This window comes from Epinephelus moara, chromosome 4 (assembly GCF_006386435.1).
Source record: "Epinephelus moara isolate mb chromosome 4, YSFRI_EMoa_1.0, whole genome shotgun sequence".
NCBI classification, from domain to species: domain Eukaryota; kingdom Metazoa; phylum Chordata; class Actinopteri; order Perciformes; family Serranidae; genus Epinephelus; species Epinephelus moara.
In genome coordinates this window covers 19,952,331-19,972,928 of record NC_065509.1, presented here as the reverse complement: position 1 = coordinate 19,972,928, position 20,598 = coordinate 19,952,331, and the positions used below count along the sequence as shown (strand labels likewise).

General features: G+C 42.9%; 2 protein-coding genes across 4 annotated transcripts in view; one reads left to right on the top strand and one right to left on the bottom strand.

The window, feature by feature from the left end:
- Positions 1-260: 260 nt before the first annotated feature.
- Positions 261-20,598, bottom strand: part of LOC126388927 (uncharacterized) — a 34,389-nt gene continuing 14,051 nt past the window's right edge. For 2 of the 3 annotated variants that reach the window (XM_050042322.1, XM_050042324.1), the window contains exons 2-5: positions 6,600-6,623; positions 6,315-6,409; positions 6,007-6,075; positions 261-2,039 (exon numbers count right to left, since the gene is read on the bottom strand). In XM_050042322.1, coding sequence (XP_049898279.1) covers positions 737-2,039; positions 6,007-6,075; positions 6,315-6,409; positions 6,600-6,605 — 1,473 coding nt within the window. In that variant the 5' untranslated portion in view covers positions 6,606-6,623 and the 3' untranslated portion in view covers positions 261-736. Of the gene's footprint in view, positions 2,040-6,006; positions 6,076-6,314; positions 6,410-6,599; positions 6,624-6,769; positions 7,038-20,598 lie in introns of those variants that run through there. The other variant, XM_050042321.1, reaches the window with a different exon arrangement.
- The window catches only part of LOC126388928 (uncharacterized), a 22,080-nt gene continuing 18,791 nt past the window's right edge, over positions 17,310-20,598 (top strand). The window contains exon 1 of the mRNA XM_050042326.1: positions 17,310-19,550. Within this exon, the coding sequence (XP_049898283.1) occupies positions 18,327-19,538 (1,212 nt within the window). The 5' untranslated portion in view covers positions 17,310-18,326 and the 3' untranslated portion in view covers positions 19,539-19,550. The remainder of the gene's footprint in view (positions 19,551-20,598) is intronic.

Below are 20,598 nucleotides of genomic sequence, written 5' to 3'. Positions count from 1 at the left end.
TGGTTCTGTCAGAGGGAGGAGACAGAAAGAAACTCAGGGTTTGTTGAAGAAAACCTGCCAGGGAGCAGGTTTGGTTCACGGAGTCAGTTACCACAGAAACTGTCCCAGAGTCTGAGTTAGTTAATCCTGAGATGAGGGAAACTTTATAGAAAGAGAGGTATCACTGAACACACTTTCTGAAACAGGAGCCAGAGAGCTTTGATGGTTTAACCACAGGCAGATACATTTTGTTGATGATGATGAAATAAAACACAAACAGCTTCAATGTAAAGGTTTTATTGCCAGAAACTCAGGACAGAGCAGACAACAAAGATCCAGACAAAATATATGCTTGAGTTACAATAATAATTAGTACTCTAATTACAATTGGTACCCACATTAAGTTTTTTAAAACTGTATTTTCTAAGTCTTAATTAAAAACAAATATATATAATATATATATATATATATATATATATATAATTTAAGATCAAAACTTTTGTGTAAGTACAAAAAGTAATGATCCATGTTTATAAGTTATTCAAAAACATAATCTATCCATCCATCCATTTGCTGTTGCTTATCCACATAGAGGCCATTCACACTCACGGACAATTTAGAGTCACCAATTAACCTGCATGTCTGGACTGTGGGAGGAAGCTGGAGTACCCAGAGAAAACTCACACTAACACGGGGAGGACATGCAAACTCCGCACAGAAGGGCTGTGACCTAAACAGGAACAGTCTTGCTGTGCTCTCAAAGCTCTCTAATCTGTTGAACATATTCTCCCTCCCCCTCCATGTTCTGTGGGACCTGATAAAGCTTCAGAGGGCTGTTGTCTCCCCCCAAAAACTTTAGCTGTTTTACAAAAAGCTGAAGTACCGCATTGTTGAAATCTGTGGTTATTTTTTTATTTATCGGTGACATTGATTCATCGTTGATAAACTCCTTCCACTTCTTTTGTAGAGCTGTAACGATTTCTTCTCTGACCTCCGGGTGAAATTTAGATGATGTAATAATTTTGGTTCCACGGTCCAAATGATCTTTTTGACGACATGAAGTTTTTGCCTGATCCACAAGTTTGTGAAGAATGGATTTGATAGTACTACTTAGTTTTTTTTTATCTGTGGCCTGCTGGATTTTCTTATATAGGCCACCATTTTCAGACATATTTCGTCTCAGTTTCTTTTCGTTCAGTTTGAAATGGATGTTCTTGCATTTTTCAATATAAGGAAGATTTGAGATGTCAGAATAAGTGAGATGCTTCAAAAAATTTGGACCAGTTAGTCCCCAAAATTTTGTAAATGTGACGTTGGTAAAAAATCCATAACGACTGTGCCAGTCATCAGCTTTCTGTAACAGTAGAAACATACAGCAGGTGGTATTGTTTTCTCTCTTGAAACATGGGCTGTTATAGGAAAACACCAGGAGTATTTTCACTTCATTTCCACGATCTAATAAAAAACCGTCAATCTGCTGAATTAATATTTCTTCACTGTGTTTTTTAGTGGGAAGAGAAGCAGAATGTCCTTCCTCCTTTGGATGGTCTGGATAAACTGCAGGAAAATCTTTGGTATTACCATCTTTCAAATAAGCAATAGCAAATGCATATTGTTTTTCTTCTTGAGATGCAATGACAGACTTCATGTGTTCATCCGGAGGCATTATATCAATACTTGACTCTTTGTCTAAATTCAAATGTGGTATAATTTTTTTAAAAAAATCTGTTTTATCAGAAGCTTGCTTTTTAAAAATGACAGGTAGGCCAAAAAACAGCAATTGAAGCAATCTGCTTGAAGACATCACGTTGGGATACACCTGAATAGGGATAGAAGAGAAAGCCCGCCATCGGTAACTCTGGAGGTCCCTTGTCGATGGCCTGTAGCCCAAAAGGGTTGTAAAGCATGAGTAAGTAAATAAGTTTACTTTTACTAAATCAATTTGGTAAAACTTTTTTGTGGTCAATCTATTATCTATATATTGGTGAGGAATATATTTATTATTTCTAATCTTCTTTGCTGGGCTACAGGAATGATCCTCCGGCTGCAGGTCTTCTTCCCTGGATAGTAAAAAAGTTTGACTTCAATATTTTTCACAGGACAAAATCATTCCTAAAACAACATTATTATTATTATTATTATTATTATTATTATTATTATTATTACTATTATTATTATTATCATCATTTAACTGCTAAGCTGGAAGAGTTCCCATGTGCCACATACATAGAGCTGTAGATGGTTAATGACTAATTTAACTCTGTTAAGTGTACCTAATGGTGACATGATAGATTAAAATATATTTATTTTCTCTCCTCTTGTTGCAAACGGGAACAAAGCACAACAATACTGCTCAATATAATGGAGCTCCATTTACAGGCAAGGATTTAAGATTCAAGACAACTTTATTAATCCCCTAAAGGGCAATTTCATTTGACAACTTGCACAACAACACACACACACACAACACATAGAACATAGAAAGAAAATTGACAGCTGTGTGCAAATTCTGTAAGTCGCTGTGATGAATTACATTAAAATGTGAAGAAAAACACCAATCAATATGTTCATTAAAAATAATTAATACCGGCACTGGATGATAAAAATACGTAGAGGTACACAGTACCCAATGCACGATGCACACAATACAATTCATAAGGATGTGTTTAACAATCGGACAGCAGAGGGGATGAAAGACTTGGAAAAACAATTACCCTTACAAGCAGGTTGGGCATATAGGCAATAGTGAAAATTCACTTGCTAAAACATGCCCGGAAGTACTTAGAATGCTGTGTGACTTCCTCAGAACCTGTTGCTCCCATAGAGAACCTAGGTCTCTCTGCTTAAGTCCAATAATCTTGGAACAAATTTTCACAACTCTGTTCAGGCTATTCTTGTCCCTGAGTGACAGGTTGTTGAACCAACAGATAAAAGAATAAGTCAAAAGGCTTTCAATTAAGGACTGATAAAAACGACAAAGAATCACTGGACTGACAGAAAAAGAATTTAACATTCGAAGGAGATGAGTCCCCTGCTGTCCACGTTTGACCAGAGCTTCAGTGTTAACATCCCATTTAAGCTGGTTGTCAAACACAGTGCCTAGATATTTATGGGAGCTGAGAATTTCAATCTTCTCTCCATCTATGACACTCTCAGTGAAGGCCTTCTTGTTACGTCTAAAATCAATCATCATTTCTTTAGTTTTGGATGCATTTAACTCTAGAAAGTTGTCCTTACACCAATCTACAAATGCAGGGAGAGCCACACCATGGTTGTGTTGGGCACCCTGAAGGAGAGACAACAACACAGTATCATCCGAAAACTTAACAAGGAAGCTGCTGTCACAAGATGATCTGCAGCTGTCAGTGTATAAGATATAAAGAAGAGGTGACAATACGCACCCTTGTGGTGAACCGGTATTAGTTACAACAATGTCAGACAAATGACCATTCACAATGACCCTCTGCTGTCTGTTGGTCAAGAAGTCTAAAATCAATAAAATAAGTTGATGTCGTAGTTTAAAATCAGAAATCAGTCTCTCGATTAAAAGACAAGGTTGCATGTGATTAAAAGCGGAGGAGAAATCTCCAAACAACAGTCTAGCATGGGCATTAGGTTTTTCCAGATGTTTGTACAAGGCGTTAAGAATAAAACTCTTAGCGTCCTCAACACCCTTTCCAGCCTGGTAAGCAAATTGTAGAGGAGTCGAGTTTACCCTCGATAGCTGTGAGAATCTCATTCTTAATCATTTTCTCCAGGATTTTCATTATCAATGAAGTGAGGGCAATTGGCCTTAAGTCATTAGGCTGTCTGGGCTTACTATTCTTCGGTAGTGGCACAATATGAGATATTTTCCACGTATTGGGATACTGAAAAGAATCAACTGTCATTTGAAAAATATGTTTAAGAACACCACCAAGCTGCACAGCGCAGTGATGCAATGTACGGCCACATATACCGTCAGGACCTGGGGCTTTTCTCACATCAGTGCCTTTCAATAACTTAACCACCTCATCTTCTGATATTATAATGTCGTTGGCTGGGGAAAGTGAATTTTTAAGTTCACTTATCTTATCAGAAAAGTCAAGCTGTTCAAAACGAGAATAAAAAGCATTTAGAACATTTGGCAATTCCTGGTCCTTGACCCCTTCCTGATTAACATGTTTCCCAGCACTGTCTTTATTCTGGTTTATAGCGGCCATGGACTTAATGCCCTTCCAAGCATCTCGAAGATTACCACTACTATACTGTAATTCTATTTTTTCTCTATATATTTTCTTTGCTTTCCTTATCCCAGTCCTCACTTCCCTGGATACTTCTTTCTTATCCTGACTGTTACCTGTAAAGAAAATGCGTTTCTTTTTATTAAGAACCTTTTATAATTCTTTAGTAACCCAAGGTTTGTTGTTTGGGAAAATAGCAATCTCTTTACAGGGGATATTAGTATCTACGCAGAAAGATACATAGGAAGACACCACCTCAGTCAGGTCATTACAATTATCACAAGCATCGTAAAAAACGGACTGTGCACTCAAAACAAGCTTGAGGTTTGCTGACGCTTTCCTCTGTCCAGCACTTGACTGTCTTCACAGTGCACTCCAAGCGTTTACATACGGGCTTATAGGAGGGCAAGAGGAAAATGCTGTGGTGGTAGGATGCTCCCAATGCAGGTCTGGGAACAGACTTATAAGCACCAGGCACAGTGCCATAACATAAGTCAATCATTGTATTCCGTTGTGTAGTGGCACATGTTACATATTGCTCATAAGTTTTTAATGATTTGTCCAACTGACAATGATTCAGATCTCCAAGAATGAATTTCGGAGCGTTAGGAGAGAGAGAGTCAAGCTTATGTGTCACATCCATAATCAGCTGCGTGGCTGCAGTAACACTGGCCCGTGGGTGAATATAAACAATTGTGAAAAAGAGTTGGGAAAACTCTCTTGGCAAATAATAGGGGCGGAGGGAGATGGACAATAATTCGAGGTCGGTCGTGCAGATCCTTTCCCGCACAACAACCGTACTGCAGTATCTCTCATTCACATAAAAGCAGACTCCTCCCCCCTTAGCCTTATTTGTGATAGAGGGACTTCTATCCATCCGAATGGGATAACCAAACCCACTGATGAATAATTCATCATCCCGGTCAGCTTCACCCAGCCATGTCTCCGTAAGAGCCAAAAGACACGTCTCCTTAAACTCCCGCTTGCATCTAGCGCAAGCCTCCAATTCGTCCAGCTTATTTCGGATGGACTGCACATTGGAAAGCAGAATTGTTGGGAGAGGAGGGAGACTCCGTCTGACGTCAAGATCAACCTTCCTGATTCTCCGCTGGACACCTCCCCTTTTCCCTCTTTTCCTGCGAATCCTTTTCAAAGGTTTCTTTCTGGACAGCTGATCACTGTCCAGTCCACGTAACAGTGAGGAAAAGATCTCAAGGTTGCTTGCAGAAGGTTGTAAGTCTTTACAACCTTCTGCAAGCAACCTTGAGATCTTTTCCGAAACTCCCGGCTGTAAGTGTTTTAGTTCGGAGTGCGGCCGCCTCCATTGTCACCGCGTTGATCTCCACAAACCAGCCAGGAGAATAAAGTCCATAAAGCAGCACAGATCGTCACATAATTCCTCAGGTTCATAACTGCAACTTACACACGTAGCTTTCCGAGAAAAAGAAAGTTGAGGATCACGACACAGAAACGAAGAAATCAACAATAATAAGACAAACATTTGCGAGCTGCCCCGAGTCACACTTGACAGAGCGCCCCGGAGAGAGTGTTCGTATGAAGAACAAATATTAGGGAGACTGTCTTCACAAGAAAACAACATAATCATTTGCATCAGCAGCGTTTACTGTCGTGACAAAGTGCTCTGCAGCCGTGGCAACTATGAGAGCAAATAAGGAAGTTGTATGATGTAATAGAGAGACAGAGAGGCTACTTGTATGTAAAACAAGTAGGCTTCTCCTAAAATGTATTTTTTTTAAATACTGAGGTACATGTAATGGAGTAAATGTATACCATCAGCACCTACCATGGAGGAGGATGGGAGACTTTGTCTGGTTTAGAGGAGCGGGGCCGAAGGAACAATTTCTTTGGAGATCTGCAGACAAAGATAGATGAGAATAAACTGTCAAACATTAAGAAGTGGTAACATGTCATGACGTGGCAAGTCACTTAACTGTCATATAATAAATGTAGACGTATTAAAGTCAGAAGAAAACAGTAAAGTTGAATATATTTGACTCATTTGACCTAAAAGCTGTCCTTTCACATTTACTTGACCCATTTTATGAGGACCAGTTTACACTGAGTAAATACATCTTTATACAAAGAGTGTACCTTTGGGGTGATTGGAGCTGTGGCTCAGAGGAAGTGGTAGAAGCCATCTCCTCTCTCTCAAACATGTCTGGAATTTGTTGTCTGCTACTGTCCGGCTTAGTGAGAAAAAAATAATTATAAATTATCTTCTAAATTAGGCTATGTTTTCAGATGTAGCTGAAAGTGTTCTCTCTTGATGTTGGTTAACAAACAACACATCATTATGAAATTGTTTAAATGTCAGTGTTGGTGTTATTGATTATTTTACCCTTTGAAAAACTATCTTTTGATCAAGTAACCACTTACCTCCATGGCCAGAGGCTTTGCACACTAGAGAGAGAGAGAAATGAGAGGATATTAAAACACAAGTTTTCAGTAAGTTTGTGTAAATATTGTTTGACACTTCAATGTAAATAAAGGTTTAAAAACAAAAAAAAAAACAGACAGAAAATTTGTACCAAATTGTTGTGACTTACCAGACTTGGTCTGCGGCAGTAATGTCCCCCCAAAGCAGGGGCTGGCAAAGCTTGTTCTCCACAGAAAATTCAATACAGTTCTAATCAAAGTAATGAGTATTTATGATAATAATGATCGTTATTATCAAGAAATGTATTCTCCGTAGATAACAGGGTTAACCAGCCCCTACGTTGGGGGGTATTTTTTCTGTTTTTCTAAGTCTTGGCTTCTCCTTTCCTGTTTTGTGTGCTCTAGAGAGGAAGAGTACATCAGAAAAAGACAGACTGTCACTGTGTGGCTGCTTTTAAATACTTGCTCTGAAATCATTTCGCATTTTTCTGTTGTCACCACGCCCATATTCTTTGCACAGGCCGAAAAGCTGGGTTTTCAGGTTTAACGTGTGGGGCAGATATTGGCAGATTCGAACTTCCGGGATCAATAACTCTTCAGTGAAACGTTGTTAAAACACAAAACACGCATATTTTCAATTGTAGTAAGATAGACAACGAGCTACAACATAATATTCATCAAAATGAGCCGTCCTCTGAGCCATACCAAGAACATTGGTGTTTAAGTGCACCTCTGAGCCATACCAAGAACATTGGTGTTTAAGTGCAGCCAGCTGTGAGCGCAGCGCGCAGGGACCGTCTACAAAGTGCAACACCGAAAATATTCAATAACGTCACTATAATACAGTGTAGTGTCACCAAACTCACTCCACACTTCATTGGTCTCCTACAGAGTACACTACAACACTTGGTTTGAAAGTGTGGAGTGAGTTTGGTGACACTACACTGTATCATATTGAAATTATTGACTAATATTCCTAATAAAAATTCCTAGAAATTATGTAAAATGCCTGCCTTTCAAACCAAGTGTTGTAGTGTACTCTGTAGGAGACCAATGAAGTGTGGAGTGAGTTTGGTGACACTACACTGTATTATAGTGACGTTATTGAATATTTTCGGTGTTGCACTTTGTAGACGTTCCCTGCGCGCTGCGCTCACAGCTGGCTGCACTTAAACACCAATGTTCTTGGTATGGCTCAGAGGATGGCTCATTTTGATGAATATTATGTTGTAGCTCGTTGTCTATCTTACTACAATTGAAAATATGCGTGTTTTGTGTCTTAACAACGTTTCACTGAAGAGTTATTGATCCCGGAAGTTCGAATCTGCCAATATCTTTCCAATTTTACCGCGGGTATAAAACATTATTATCTGATAAAACATTAACCTATTGTCATATGACACTGTTATTTTAGGAAATAATGGTATGACGCTGTCAACTATTCACAGTTTAAAAAGTGTTCATGAACGTGACAGGCAGCTGAACTCAGATTCTTACAGGAAGTTGAGTTGTTTGTTTATAGTAAATCGTGCTCCTTTTCTTGTTATAATTTAGGGAATACCGTCAATTCTGTTTATTGTGTCTCTTTTGTATTCAACTTGTGTGGTGCACAGTTTTGGTGCAGCTGTGGCTGCAGTCAGACTACAATTTATCTGCACAGATCATCAAGCCTGTGGCTGAAATGTAAGGAATGAAAAGGAAAAAAAAAACTGCTGTCTGATAGGATTAATAAGGTCAGTGTTTTTCATAATATGGTGTTTCAGTTCCTGCTTTGGGCAGGTTTTATTTTAGTTCTTGCCTCCTCCTTTCCTGTTTGTGACTGTTAGAAAAAGTGTGCTGAAACTGTGTGCTGGCTGAGTATAAATCCTTGGTAAGTTTCATTGTGTATATAGAGACTGGAATGTGAAGTTTAAAGCATGGGTGATCTTACCTGTATGCAATTGGGCTGACACTCACTGGAAGTACTGGTACCTCTGATACTGCACCTCTGTGTACATTAACACTGACAAGACAGTGCTGAAAAGGTCCTTGTTAAAATAAATAAAAACACAACAATAAAAACAACAGAGGACCAAGAAGACACTTTAGCAGCTGATGAGGGTTTTTCTGAATGTTGCTATGACTGTGTCTTAAGTGGCAAAGTGCAGTGCATATGATTCATAGGAATTTTCCATACATGTATGCTGGCTTGGCTTGACTCAGCTTACCTGGGTGTGTCAACCTGCAGTGTTTTTTTAATCTCCATTCAACAGGGCCACCTGCTTGAAGGTGTGCATTTAAATGACCACACACTTGAAGAGAAGTGAAGAGATTCTAATCAAGCAACTGGATGATTATCTACAGCACAATGGGACCATGGTGAAACACATTTTGATTTATACACTTAATAGCCCGTGTTTAAAAAGGGGAGACCAAATTGTCCCTTGTATGTTTCAGCTTTTACACAAAGCCCATGAATGGCGTCAGCATTATGAAGTTTGTACTGATGTGGCATTTACAAAGTTTTGGGGACTAAGTGGTCCAAATTATTTTAAATATCTCAACTATTCTACCATCTCATGTCCCGACAGTCCTTTTCATTCACATATTGTGAAATGAAAGGACGTCCATTTCAAACCGGATCCTAAGAATCTGAGGGACATTTTCAACAAGAGTGATATCAGCAACACTCTGTCACATGTTAAAGACACGGATAAGAACACACTCCGCAGGGGCATTACATCTGCTCGAAAAACCCTTGTGAACCTGGCAGAAACTTCATTTGGTCTGCGTGGCGATCATTTGGACCGGGGAAAGCAGACGATTGATTCTTTGACTTTTCTGCCAGCAGTACAGCACAAAGTTTGTGAAAAATTACAGGAGCAGTGGAAAGAAATGGTCAACAAGAGTTCAATGACGCCCATCAGAGAATACATCGCTGAAGAATTCAACTGTGCTGTAGTCCATCATTTCAGAGAACAGTTAAAGTCATTTCTGGGGAACAGCAGCCCACTGCAGCTTCACCGCATTCCTCGCAGGTCACCAAACAGCCTGTTAAGAGACTGGGGAGGTGGTATAGAGCCCAAGTGAATGACAAGTGTGATGGAGATGTTTAACCACGCAGAGAGGCGGCTACGAGCCCTGGAGAAGAGTGGCCTTTCAGGGAAGTGCAAGACCTGCGGCTACCATCATGGAGTCTTTCCCAGACCTTGGTGGACACTGCTGGTACACGAGGCTCTCTTGTCATCAGCAGAGACTGACTGTCCATCCATCCATCCATCCATTTTCTCCACAGTGGACGTGACGGCCCGGTTCAGGAGTTCCTCAGAGTGCTCCTTCCACCGCTGGACGATGTCCCCAATTGGGGTCAGCAGTTCTCCTTCTCTGCTGAGCACAGCCTGAGACAATCCCTGCCTTCCCTTCCTGAGGCATCTAACAGTCTGCCAAAACTGTCTTGAGGCCAACCAAAAGTCCTTCCCCATAGCCTCTTCGAACTCCTCCTACACCTGGGTTTTTGCTTCAGTGACCGCCACAGCTGCGGTGCCTCTGGCCATCCGGTAACTGTCTGCTGCTTCAGGAGACCCCTGGGCCAGCCAGACACCGAAAGGTCTCCCTCTTCAGCCTGACGGCCTCCCTCACCGCTGATGTCCACCAGCGGGTTCTAAGGTTGCCGCCACGACAGGCACCAACAAGCTTCTGACCGCAGCTCCTAGCTGCCGCCTCCACAATGGAGGCTTTGAACACGGACCACTCGGATTCCATGTCCCCAACCTCCCCCGGCATGCACGAGAAATTCTTCCGGAGGTAGGAGTTGAAGACCTCACAGACAGGGGCCTCAGCCAGATGTTTCCACTTCACCCTCACTACACGTTTGGGTTTACTAGGCCTGTCCGGCTGTGATCAGTTGACAGCATGGTTCAAGGAGCTGAGCTGGGTTTTGTTAATTGGGTTTGTTATTTTAGTTTGGGTTGGAGGTTTCCGGTAGTCTCATTTTTCGGATTTTGTTTTGTTAGTTTAGCTTCAGTTTGGGAGGTTTAGGGGGATGAGCTGGGTGCGACGGCCCACTGTGTGGCTGGCCCGGCGATTCCCCATCTTTTGTTTCTTTTGGCTGGGATCTCCAACCCCTTTTTGTTTCCTTCCTTAAGTTGTAAGTATTATTTTGTGCTTTTGTTTAACAATAAAATAGACTGATGTTACCCCCTGCAAACTGTTTGTGGCATCCTTGATATGTTCGGGCTGTAGTAGAGCCATGGTTTATTGCCAAACAAGCCTGACAGACGGGAGATTTAGATGGCTGCCTGATCAGGTCCTGGACCAGCCAATGGAGGGATGGCAGAAAGAGAGGCAGCGAAAGAACACCAAGCTCCGAGCCAAAGGCCCTCGCTTAATCAGCTTCCTCAGGCCAGGGGAGAAGGCAGACGAGGAATCCTGAGGCACAGGGATCCTCGCTATGGCAAAGGACTGGAAAAGGAGAGCAGCTTTCCCTCTTGAATCAGGAGAATAATTGTATCACATCTCCAGGCCAAAACAAGACACATGAGCACCTGACAAAGCTTGTGTCCCTAAACCATATTGTAAATGAAAGTTTCAACTGTAAAGGAAATTTGTCTGTGCTCCATTATTTCAAAAACACTTTCAAATACAGTATGTTCATCCAAGTCTCCATGGCACAGAGGAAGTCTGGTGGTCCACCTTCTTCCTGCTCTTGGTGGCACCCAGAAGTTTCTCAACCTCTTAACTGTGACCAACAGTTTTAAGTCTACCCTGCTTCTCTCCTGATTGCACACCCTGAACTGACATGCACCACCTACTTAGAACCAGAATCAGCTTAACTGGCCACCTCTGTGTACGTATACAAGGAATTTGTCTCTGGTTTTTAATGGCTCTCACTGTATTTAAACCCAGTTCCAAGATCAATTTTCAGGAAGACAGAAAAAGCCACACAGCTGAATGAAGATAGGTAAAAATATTGAAATAATTATCATGTAAACACAAGTAGGTAGAAAAACAGATGCGTATTTAAATACATTTAATTAAGCAACAATCAACAGCAACACACAATGTGTACATGCAGGACCAAGTGTTTCTGTAAATTGGGAACAAGACTCAAATGGCGCAGGAGTGCACAGAGTGCTATGATAAAGGGTTTGCACATTTCCCCCTGTCAACAACAGTTCAATGACACCCATCAGAGAGCTGAAGAAGTCAACAGTGCTGTAATTCATCTTTTTAGAAAACAGCTGAAAGTGATTTCTGGGCAACAGTAGCTGCCTGCAGCTTCACCGTATTCCTCTCAGGTCACCATGAAGCCCGTCAAGAGTCTGGGGGAGTTTGAACTGCCTGTGGGAAGAATGAAGATGTTAGAGCCTGTCCCGTCTTGATTAAATGCTCTAAGTGACTACTTTTCCCTTTGGAAAATTGTTTGCTGCCACTCACTTAATTCTCTAGCTCTTGTCGCGTCTGGCTCCCGTGTGTGATTCTCACTTCCTGATCCTGAATTAAAAAAAGGGGTTACTGACTCACTCACAGAATGCAGAGATTTGACTGGCTGAGGAGCATCATGTCAAACAATTTGCAATGCATGCATTTGGTCTGTGAGTTTCCTGAGCAGCTAAAACAGTTGCCGTAAAGGCCAGAAAGGCTGCGGCAGTGAAAATGATAATAATGCTTCATCAAAGTTTAGTAACACTCAATCATTTATTACCTCCGCCAAGGAGGTTATGTTTTCGCCGGCGTTGGTCTGTTTGTTTGTTTGTTTGTCTGTTTTTCTGCAAAATAACCCAAAAAGTTATGAACGGATTTTGATGAAATTTTCAGGAAAGGTAGATAATGGGACAAGGAACAGAGGATACAATTTTGGTGGTGATCGGTTGAAGCAAAGTGGACAAAATAATAATAAATAAAGTCTATGGTCTGACAGCCTGAGTAGCAATTAAGATGGTGACAATACCACCATCTAGTGGACGGACAACACGTCATGTTCTACTTGCTAAATATTGTTGTAATTCTAAGGTTGATATTAATGTTCTGTGTTGGAAAAAAAAGAAAGCGAAAAATACAAAAAAAAACCCCATACTACATTCTGTGTTGGTACAAAATAAAAACAAAATAAATACACTACAGTGTCTCCATGGTGAAGGCATATATAACCTAATAATGATAGTGATGCAGATAACCTAATTGTGATGCAGGCTGCAAAATGTGATACAGAGGGGGAGGGAATATCAGCTACTTGGGGGAGGTCTTCACTCTCTGAGTGCTTTTCTAGTTGGTTATAGATTGGGGTCCGGATTGGACGGTGTCTATGTCTGTGACCCGGACCGTGGTCCACCTATGAGTGACCTCTGATGTAGATGTAAAGATTGTTCAACATTCTGAGAAACAAGTAGATCACTATAATCCAACATCCAACAGAGAGCAGTGGAAGGTATTTCTATGGTAGAAATGTCTACATGACTTATTAGCCCTTATAGTTCAGTGGGTAAAATTTATGCCTTGTAACCAAAGGGTTGGTGGTTCGAGCCCAGCTACCGGTAAAGAAGTGCATCAGCCATTTCCAAAAATGTCACTCATGTTGAACACCACTGACTTTCAAACTCTACCTTAACCACCAAAACCTACAAAACACCAGCACTCATTGGAAATAACACCAAAATGTGTATTTAATAATAAATCTTCCCCAAAAACCCTTCATCTGTATCTACCTCAGAATTCTTCACCCCATCAACACATTGCTGACCCTCAAATTACTGTCTCCATTTGTAAAAACTCAACTATTAAACTGTGAGGTGCCCTTATCAACAGCAGAAGCCATGGCACGGAAAATCAACAACGGCAAGGACATTCCCTCCAGCCTGGACCATGACAACTCCACTAAGGTGCTGTGGTCAGAGTTCAACCGATCAGCAAAGTTACACACTCGTCAAATACACCGTGTGGTCACACCAACAGACTGAGCCACCGGAAGATAACTTGTTTCATCTCTGAAATGAATGTCAAGATTCAAGATATTAACAATGAAAGTAAATCATACAATGATACAACAAATGAAGGGAAGTCAAAGTTTACAGCTGGACCAACGTATAAAAAAACAAGACATGGATCCTGGAGAAAATCGAGGCTTCGAAGAGGTTGGACATTCAAGAATTGCAAACCCTTGTGCCAATTTCACAGCAAATCTGGATTGTTCAGATGTGACCAAGAGGATTCAGTTGTTAATTGACAGTTGGGAAGAAACGACAAACTGCTGTGACAAAACAGAAATGTATAATCGCTTGATGGGACTGCTTCCATCTAAGGGAGAGGAAGATGGTAATGATGCTGTGTGTTCTGATACAGTACGGCAATGGCATATCAAAGATTTCAACAGAAGAGAACCTGAAAGAGACAAACAATTTGCATATGCCATGGTCCACTTGAAGGACAACGGCAGAAAGGATTTTCCGGCAGTTCATCCAGAATTTCAGAAGAAGAAGAAAGAGTCTGGTGCCCTGCGCACCAAAGCGGACCAAAGCAGACCGACCATCAGAGCAGCAACACACAGTGAAGAGATTGTAATCAAGCAACTGGATGATTATCTACAGCACAATGGGACCATGGTGAAACACATTTTGATTTATACACTTAATAGCCCGTGTTTAAAAAGGGGAGACCAAATTGTCCCTTGTATGTTTCAGCTTTTACACAAAGCCCATGAATGGCATCAGCATTATGAAGTTTGTACTGATGTGGCATTTACAAAGTTTTGGGGACTAAGTGGTCCAAATTATTTTAAATATCTCAGCTATTCTACCATCTCATGTCCCGACAGTCCTTTTCATTCACATATTGTGAAATGCGAGGACGTCCCTTTCAAACCGGATCCTAAGAATCTGAGGGACATTTTCAACAAGAGTGATATCAGCAACACTCTGTCACATGTTAAAGACACGGATAAGAACACACTCCGCAGGGGCATTACATTTGCTCGAAAAAAACTTGTGAACCTGGCAGAAACTTTATTTGGTCTGCGTGGCGATCATTTGGACCGGGGAAAGCAGACGATTGATTCTTTGACTTTTCTGCCAGCAGTACAGCACAAAGTTTGTGAAAAATTACAGGAGCAGTGGAAAGAAATGGTCAACAAGAGTTCAATGACGCCCATCAGAGAATACATCGCTGAAGAATTCAACTGTGCTGTAGTCCATCATTTCAGAGAACAGTTAAAGTCATTTCTGGGGAACAGCAGCCCACTGCAGCTTCACCGCATTCCTCGCAGGTCACCAAACAGCCTGTTAAGAGACTGGGGAGGTGGTATAGAGCCCAAGTGAATGACAAGTGTGATGGAGATGTTTAACCACGCAGAGAGGCGGCTACGAGCCCTGGAGAAGAGTGGCCTTTCAGGGAAGTGCAAGACCTGCGGCTACCATCATGGAGTCTTTCCCAGACCTTGGTGGACACTGCTGGTACACGAGGCTCTCTTGTCATCAGCAGAGACTGACTGTCCATCCATCCATCCATCCATTTTCTCCACAGTGGACGTGACGGCCCGGTTCAGGAGTTCCTCAGAGTGCTCCTTCCACCGCTGGACGATGTCCCCAATTGGGGTCAGCAGTTCTCCTTCTCTGCTGAGCACAGCCTGAGACAATCCCTGCCTTCCCTTCCTGAGGCATCTAACAGTCTGCCAAAACTGTCTTGAGGCCAACCAAAAGTCCTTCCCCATAGCCTCTTCGAACTCCTCCTACACCTGGGTTTTTGCTTCAGTGACCGCCACAGCTGCGGTGCCTCTGGCCATCCGGTAACTGTCTGCTGCTTCAGGAGACCCCTGGGCCAGCCAGACACCGAAAGGTCTCCCTCTTCAGCCTGACGGCCTCCCTCACCGCTGATGTCCACCAGCGGGTTCTAAGGTTGCCGCCACGACAGGCACCAACAAGCTTCTGACCGCAGCTCCTAGCTGCCGCCTCCACAATGGAGGCTTTGAACACGGACCACTCGGATTCCATGTCCCCAACCTCCCCCGGCATGCACGAGAAATTCTTCCGGAGGTAGGAGTTGAAGACCTCACAGACAGGGGCCTCAGCCAGATGTTTCCACTTCACCCTCACTACACGTTTGGGTTTACTAGGCCTGTCCGGCTGTGATCAGTTGACAGCATGGTTCAAGGAGCTGAGCTGGGTTTTGTTAATTGGGTTTGTTATTTTAGTTTGGGTTGGAGGTTTCCGGTAGTCTCATTTTTCGGATTTTGTTTTGTTAGTTTAGCTTCAGTTTGGGAGGTTTAGGGGGATGAGCTGGGTGCGACGGCCCACTGTGTGGCTGGCCCGGCGATTCCCCATCTTTTGTTTCTTTTGGCTGGGATCTCCAACCCCTTTTTGTTTCCTTCCTTAAGTTGTAAGTATTATTTTGTGCTTTTGTTTAACAATAAAATAGACTGATGTTACCCCCTGCAAACTGTTTGTGGCATCCTTGATATGTTCGGGCTGTAGTAGAGCCATGGTTTATTGCCAAACAAGCCTGACAGACGGGAGATTTAGATGGCTGCCTGATCAGGTCCTGGACCAGCCAATGGAGGGATGGCAGAAAGAGAGGCAGCGAAAGAACACCAAGCTCCGAGCCAAAGGCCCTCGCTTAATCAGCTTCCTCAGGCCAGGGGAGAAGGCAGACGAGGAATCCTGAGGCACAGGGATCCTCGCTATGGCAAAGGACTGGAAAAGGAGAGCAGCTTTCCCTCTTGAATCAGGAGAATAATTGTATCACATCTCCAGGCCAAAACAAGACACATGAGCACCTGACAAAGCTTGTGTCCCTAAACCATATTGTAAATGAAAGTTTCAACTGTAAAGGAAATTTGTCTGTGCTCCATTATTTCAAAAACACTTTCAAATACAGTATGTTCATCCAAGTCTCCATGGCACAGAGGAAGTCTGGTGGTCCACCTTCTTCCTGCTCTTGGTGGCACCCAGAAGTTTCTCAACCTCTTAACTGTGACCAACAGTTTTAAGTCTACCCTGCTTCTCTCCTGATTGCACACCCTGAACTGACATGCACCACCTACTTAGAACCAGAATCAGCTTAACTGGCCACCTCTGTGTACGTATACAAGGAATTTGTCTCTGGTTTTTAATGGCTCTCACTGTATTTAAACCCAGTTCCAAGATCAATTTTCAGGAAGACAGAAAAAGCCACACAGCTGAATGAAGATAGGTAAAAATATTGAAATAATTATCATGTAAACACAAGTAGGTAGAAAAACAGATGCGTATTTAAATACATTTAATTAAGCAACAATCAACAGCAACACACAATGTGTACATGCAGGACCAAGTGTTTCTGTAAATTGGGAACAAGACTCAAATGGCGCAGGAGTGCACAGAGTGCTATGATAAAGGGTTTGCACATTTCCCCCTGTCAACAACAGTTCAATGACACCCATCAGAGAGCTGAAGAAGTCAACAGTGCTGTAATTCATCTTTTTAGAAAACAGCTGAAAGTGATTTCTGGGCAACAGTAGCTGCCTGCAGCTTCACCGTATTCCTCTCAGGTCACCATGAAGCCCGTCAAGAGTCTGGGGGAGTTTGAACTGCCTGTGGGAAGAATGAAGATGTTAGAGCCTGTCCCGTCTTGATTAAATGCTCTAAGTGACTACTTTTCCTTTTGGAAAATTGTTTGCTGCCACTCACTTAATTCTCCGGCTTTTGTCGCGTCTGGCTCCCGTGTGTGATTCTCACTTCCTGATCCTGAATTAAAAAAAGGGGTTACTGACTCACTCACAGAATGCAGAGATTTGACTGGCTGAGGAGCATCATGTCAAACAATTTACAATGCATGCAATTGGTCTGTGATTTTCCTGAGCAGCTAAACCAGTTGGCGTAAAGGCCAGAAAGGCTGCGGCAGTTAAAATAATAATGCTTCATCAAAGTTTAGCAATACTCAGTCATTTATTGGTTATAGATTCGGGTCCGGATTGGATGGTGTCTATGTCCGGACCCGGACCGTGGTCCACCTATGAGTGACCTCTGATGTAGATGTAAAGATTGTTCAACATTCTGGGAAACAACCGGCTCACTGTAATCCAACATCCAACAGAGTTGAGTGGAAGGTATTTAAGGTGTACAAATTATTGTAAAACTGGGCAGCACTTCTAGTTCAGTGGATAATGCTTCCGCCTTGCAATAACAGGGTTGAGAGTTCGAGCCTGGCTGTCAGCAAATTGCGGTCTCACTCATTACAGGTGGTTTTAGTCATATTGAATGCCACTGACTTTCAAACTGGACCCTAACCACCAATACGTACAAAACACAGTCACTCCTTGAAGATAACAAGAAAGTGCATACTTAACTGTAAATCTTCCCCAACAACCCTTCATCTGTATCTACCTCAGAATTCTTCACCCCATCAATACATTGCTGACCCTCAAATTACTGTCTCCATTTCAAAAAACTCAACTATTAAACTGTGAGGTGCCCTTATCAACAGCAGAAGCCATGGCACGGAAAATCAGCAACGGCAAGGACATTTCCTCCAGCCTGGACCATGACAACTCCACTAAGGTGCTGTGGTCAGGGTTCAATAGATCAGCAAAGTTACACGATACTCATAAAATACACCGTGTGGTCACACCAACAGACTGAGCCACCGGAAGATAACTTGTTTCATCTCTGAAATGAATGTCAAGATTCAAGATATTAACAAAGAAATTAAATCATACCATGATACAACAAATGAATGGAAGTCAAAGTTTACAGCTGGACCAACGCATAAAAAAACCAAGACATGAATCCTGGAGAAAATCGGGGCTTCGAAGAGGTTAGACATTCAAAAACTGCAAACCCTTGTGCCAATTTCACAGCAAATCTGGATTGTTCAGATGTGACGAAGAGGACTCAGTTGTTAATTGACAGTTGGGAACAAATGACAAACTGCTGTGACAAAACAGAAATGTATAATCGCTTGATGGGACTGCTTCCATCTAAGGGAGAGGAAGATGGTAATGATGCTGTGTGTTCTGATACAGTACGGCAATGGCATATCAAAGATTTCAACAGAAGAGAACCTGAAAGAGACAAACAATTTGCATATGCCATGGTCCTCTTGAAGGACAACAGCAGAAAGGATTTTCCAGCAGTTCATCCAGAATTTCAGAAGAAGAAGAAAGAGTCTGGTGCCCTGCGCACCAAAGCAGACCAAAGGAGACCGACCATCAGAGCATCAACACACAGTGAAGAGATTGTAATCAAACAACTGGATGATTATCTACAGCACAATGGGATGATGGTGAAACACATTTTGATTTATACACTTAATAGCCCGTGTTTGAAAAGGGGAGACCAAATTGTCCCTTGTATGTTTCAGCTTTTACACAAAGCCCATGAATGGCGTCAGCATTATGAAGTTTGTACTGATGTGGCATTTACAAAGTTTTGGGGACTAAGTGGTCCAAATTATTTTAAATATCTCAACTATTCTACCATCTCATGTCCTGACAGTCCTTTTCATTCACATATTGTGAAATGCAAGGACGTCCCTTTCAAACTGGATCCTAAGAATCTGAGGGACATTTTCAACAAGAGTGATATCAGCAACACTCTGTCACATGTTAAAGACACGGATAAGAACACACTCCGCAGGGGCATTACATCTGCTCAAAAAACCCTTGTGAACCTGGCAGAAACTTCATTTGGTCTGCGTGGCGATCATTTGGACCGGGGAAAGCAGACAATTGGTTCTTTGACTTTTCTGCCAGCAGTACACCACAAAGTTTGTGAAAAATTACAGGAGCAGTGGAAAGAAATGATCAGCAACAGTTCAATGACGCCCATCAGAGAATACATCGCTGAAGAATTCAACTGTGCTGTAGTCCATCATTTCAAAGAACAGTTAAAGTCATTTCTGGGGAACAGCAGCCCACTGCAGCTTCACCGCATTCCTCGCAGGTCACCAAACAGCCTGTTAAGAGACTGGGGAGGTGGTATAGAGCCCAACTGAATGACAAGTGTGGTGGAGATGTTTAACCACGCAGAGAGGCGGCTACGAGCCCTGGAGAAGAGCGGCCTTTCAGGGAAATGCAAGACCTGCGGCTACCATCATGGAGTCTTTCCCAGACCTTGGTGGACACTGCTGGTACACGAGGCTCTCTTGTCATCAGCAGAGACTGTCCATCCATCCATCCATCCATCCATCCATCCATCCATCCATACATTTTCACCTGCTCATCTGGGCTGGGTCGCGGGGGCAGCAGGCCAAGCAAAGCATCCCAGACGTCGCTCTCCCCAGCAATGCTTTCCAGTTCCTCCCGGGGGACCCCAAGGCGCTCCCAGGCCAGATGAGACATGTCATCCCTTCAGTGAGTTCTTGGTCTGCCGTTTCCAAGTCCACAAAGCTCATGTATACTGGATGGGCAAACTCCCACGACCCCTCTGGCAGCTTTGCAAGGGTAAAGAGCTGGTCCACTGTTCCACGGCCAGGATGGAATCCACATTGTTTGTCCTGAATGGTTGGACATTAAGTTTGAGCCTCCTTTCTGGCACCCTGGAGTAGACTCTACCTGGGAGGCTGAGCAGTGTGATACCCCGATAGTTGGAGCACACCCTCCGGTCCCCTTTGTTGACAATGGGAACCACCACCCCGGTCTTCCACGCTGCAGGCACTGTACCTGACCTCCACACAACACTGAAAAGGTGTGTCAGCCAAGACAGCCCAACAGTGTCCAGAGCCTTCAGAATCTCAGGGCACATCTCATCCACACCCAGCGCGTTGCCGTTGGGGATCTTTTTGACTACCTCAGCAACCTCTGCCAGGGAAGTGGGCAAGAGTTCCTCTGAGTCTTCAGGCTCTGCCTCCTCCACAGTGGACATGATGGCCCGGTTCAGGAGTTCCTCAAAGTGCTCCTTCCACCGCTTGATGATGTCCCCAGCTGACGTCAGCAGTTCTCCTTCTCTGCTGAGCACAGCCTGAGACAAGCTCTGCTTTCCCTTCTTGAGGCCAAGCGAAAATCCTTCTCCATAGCCTCTTCAAACTCCTCCCACACCTGGGTTTTTGCTTCAGC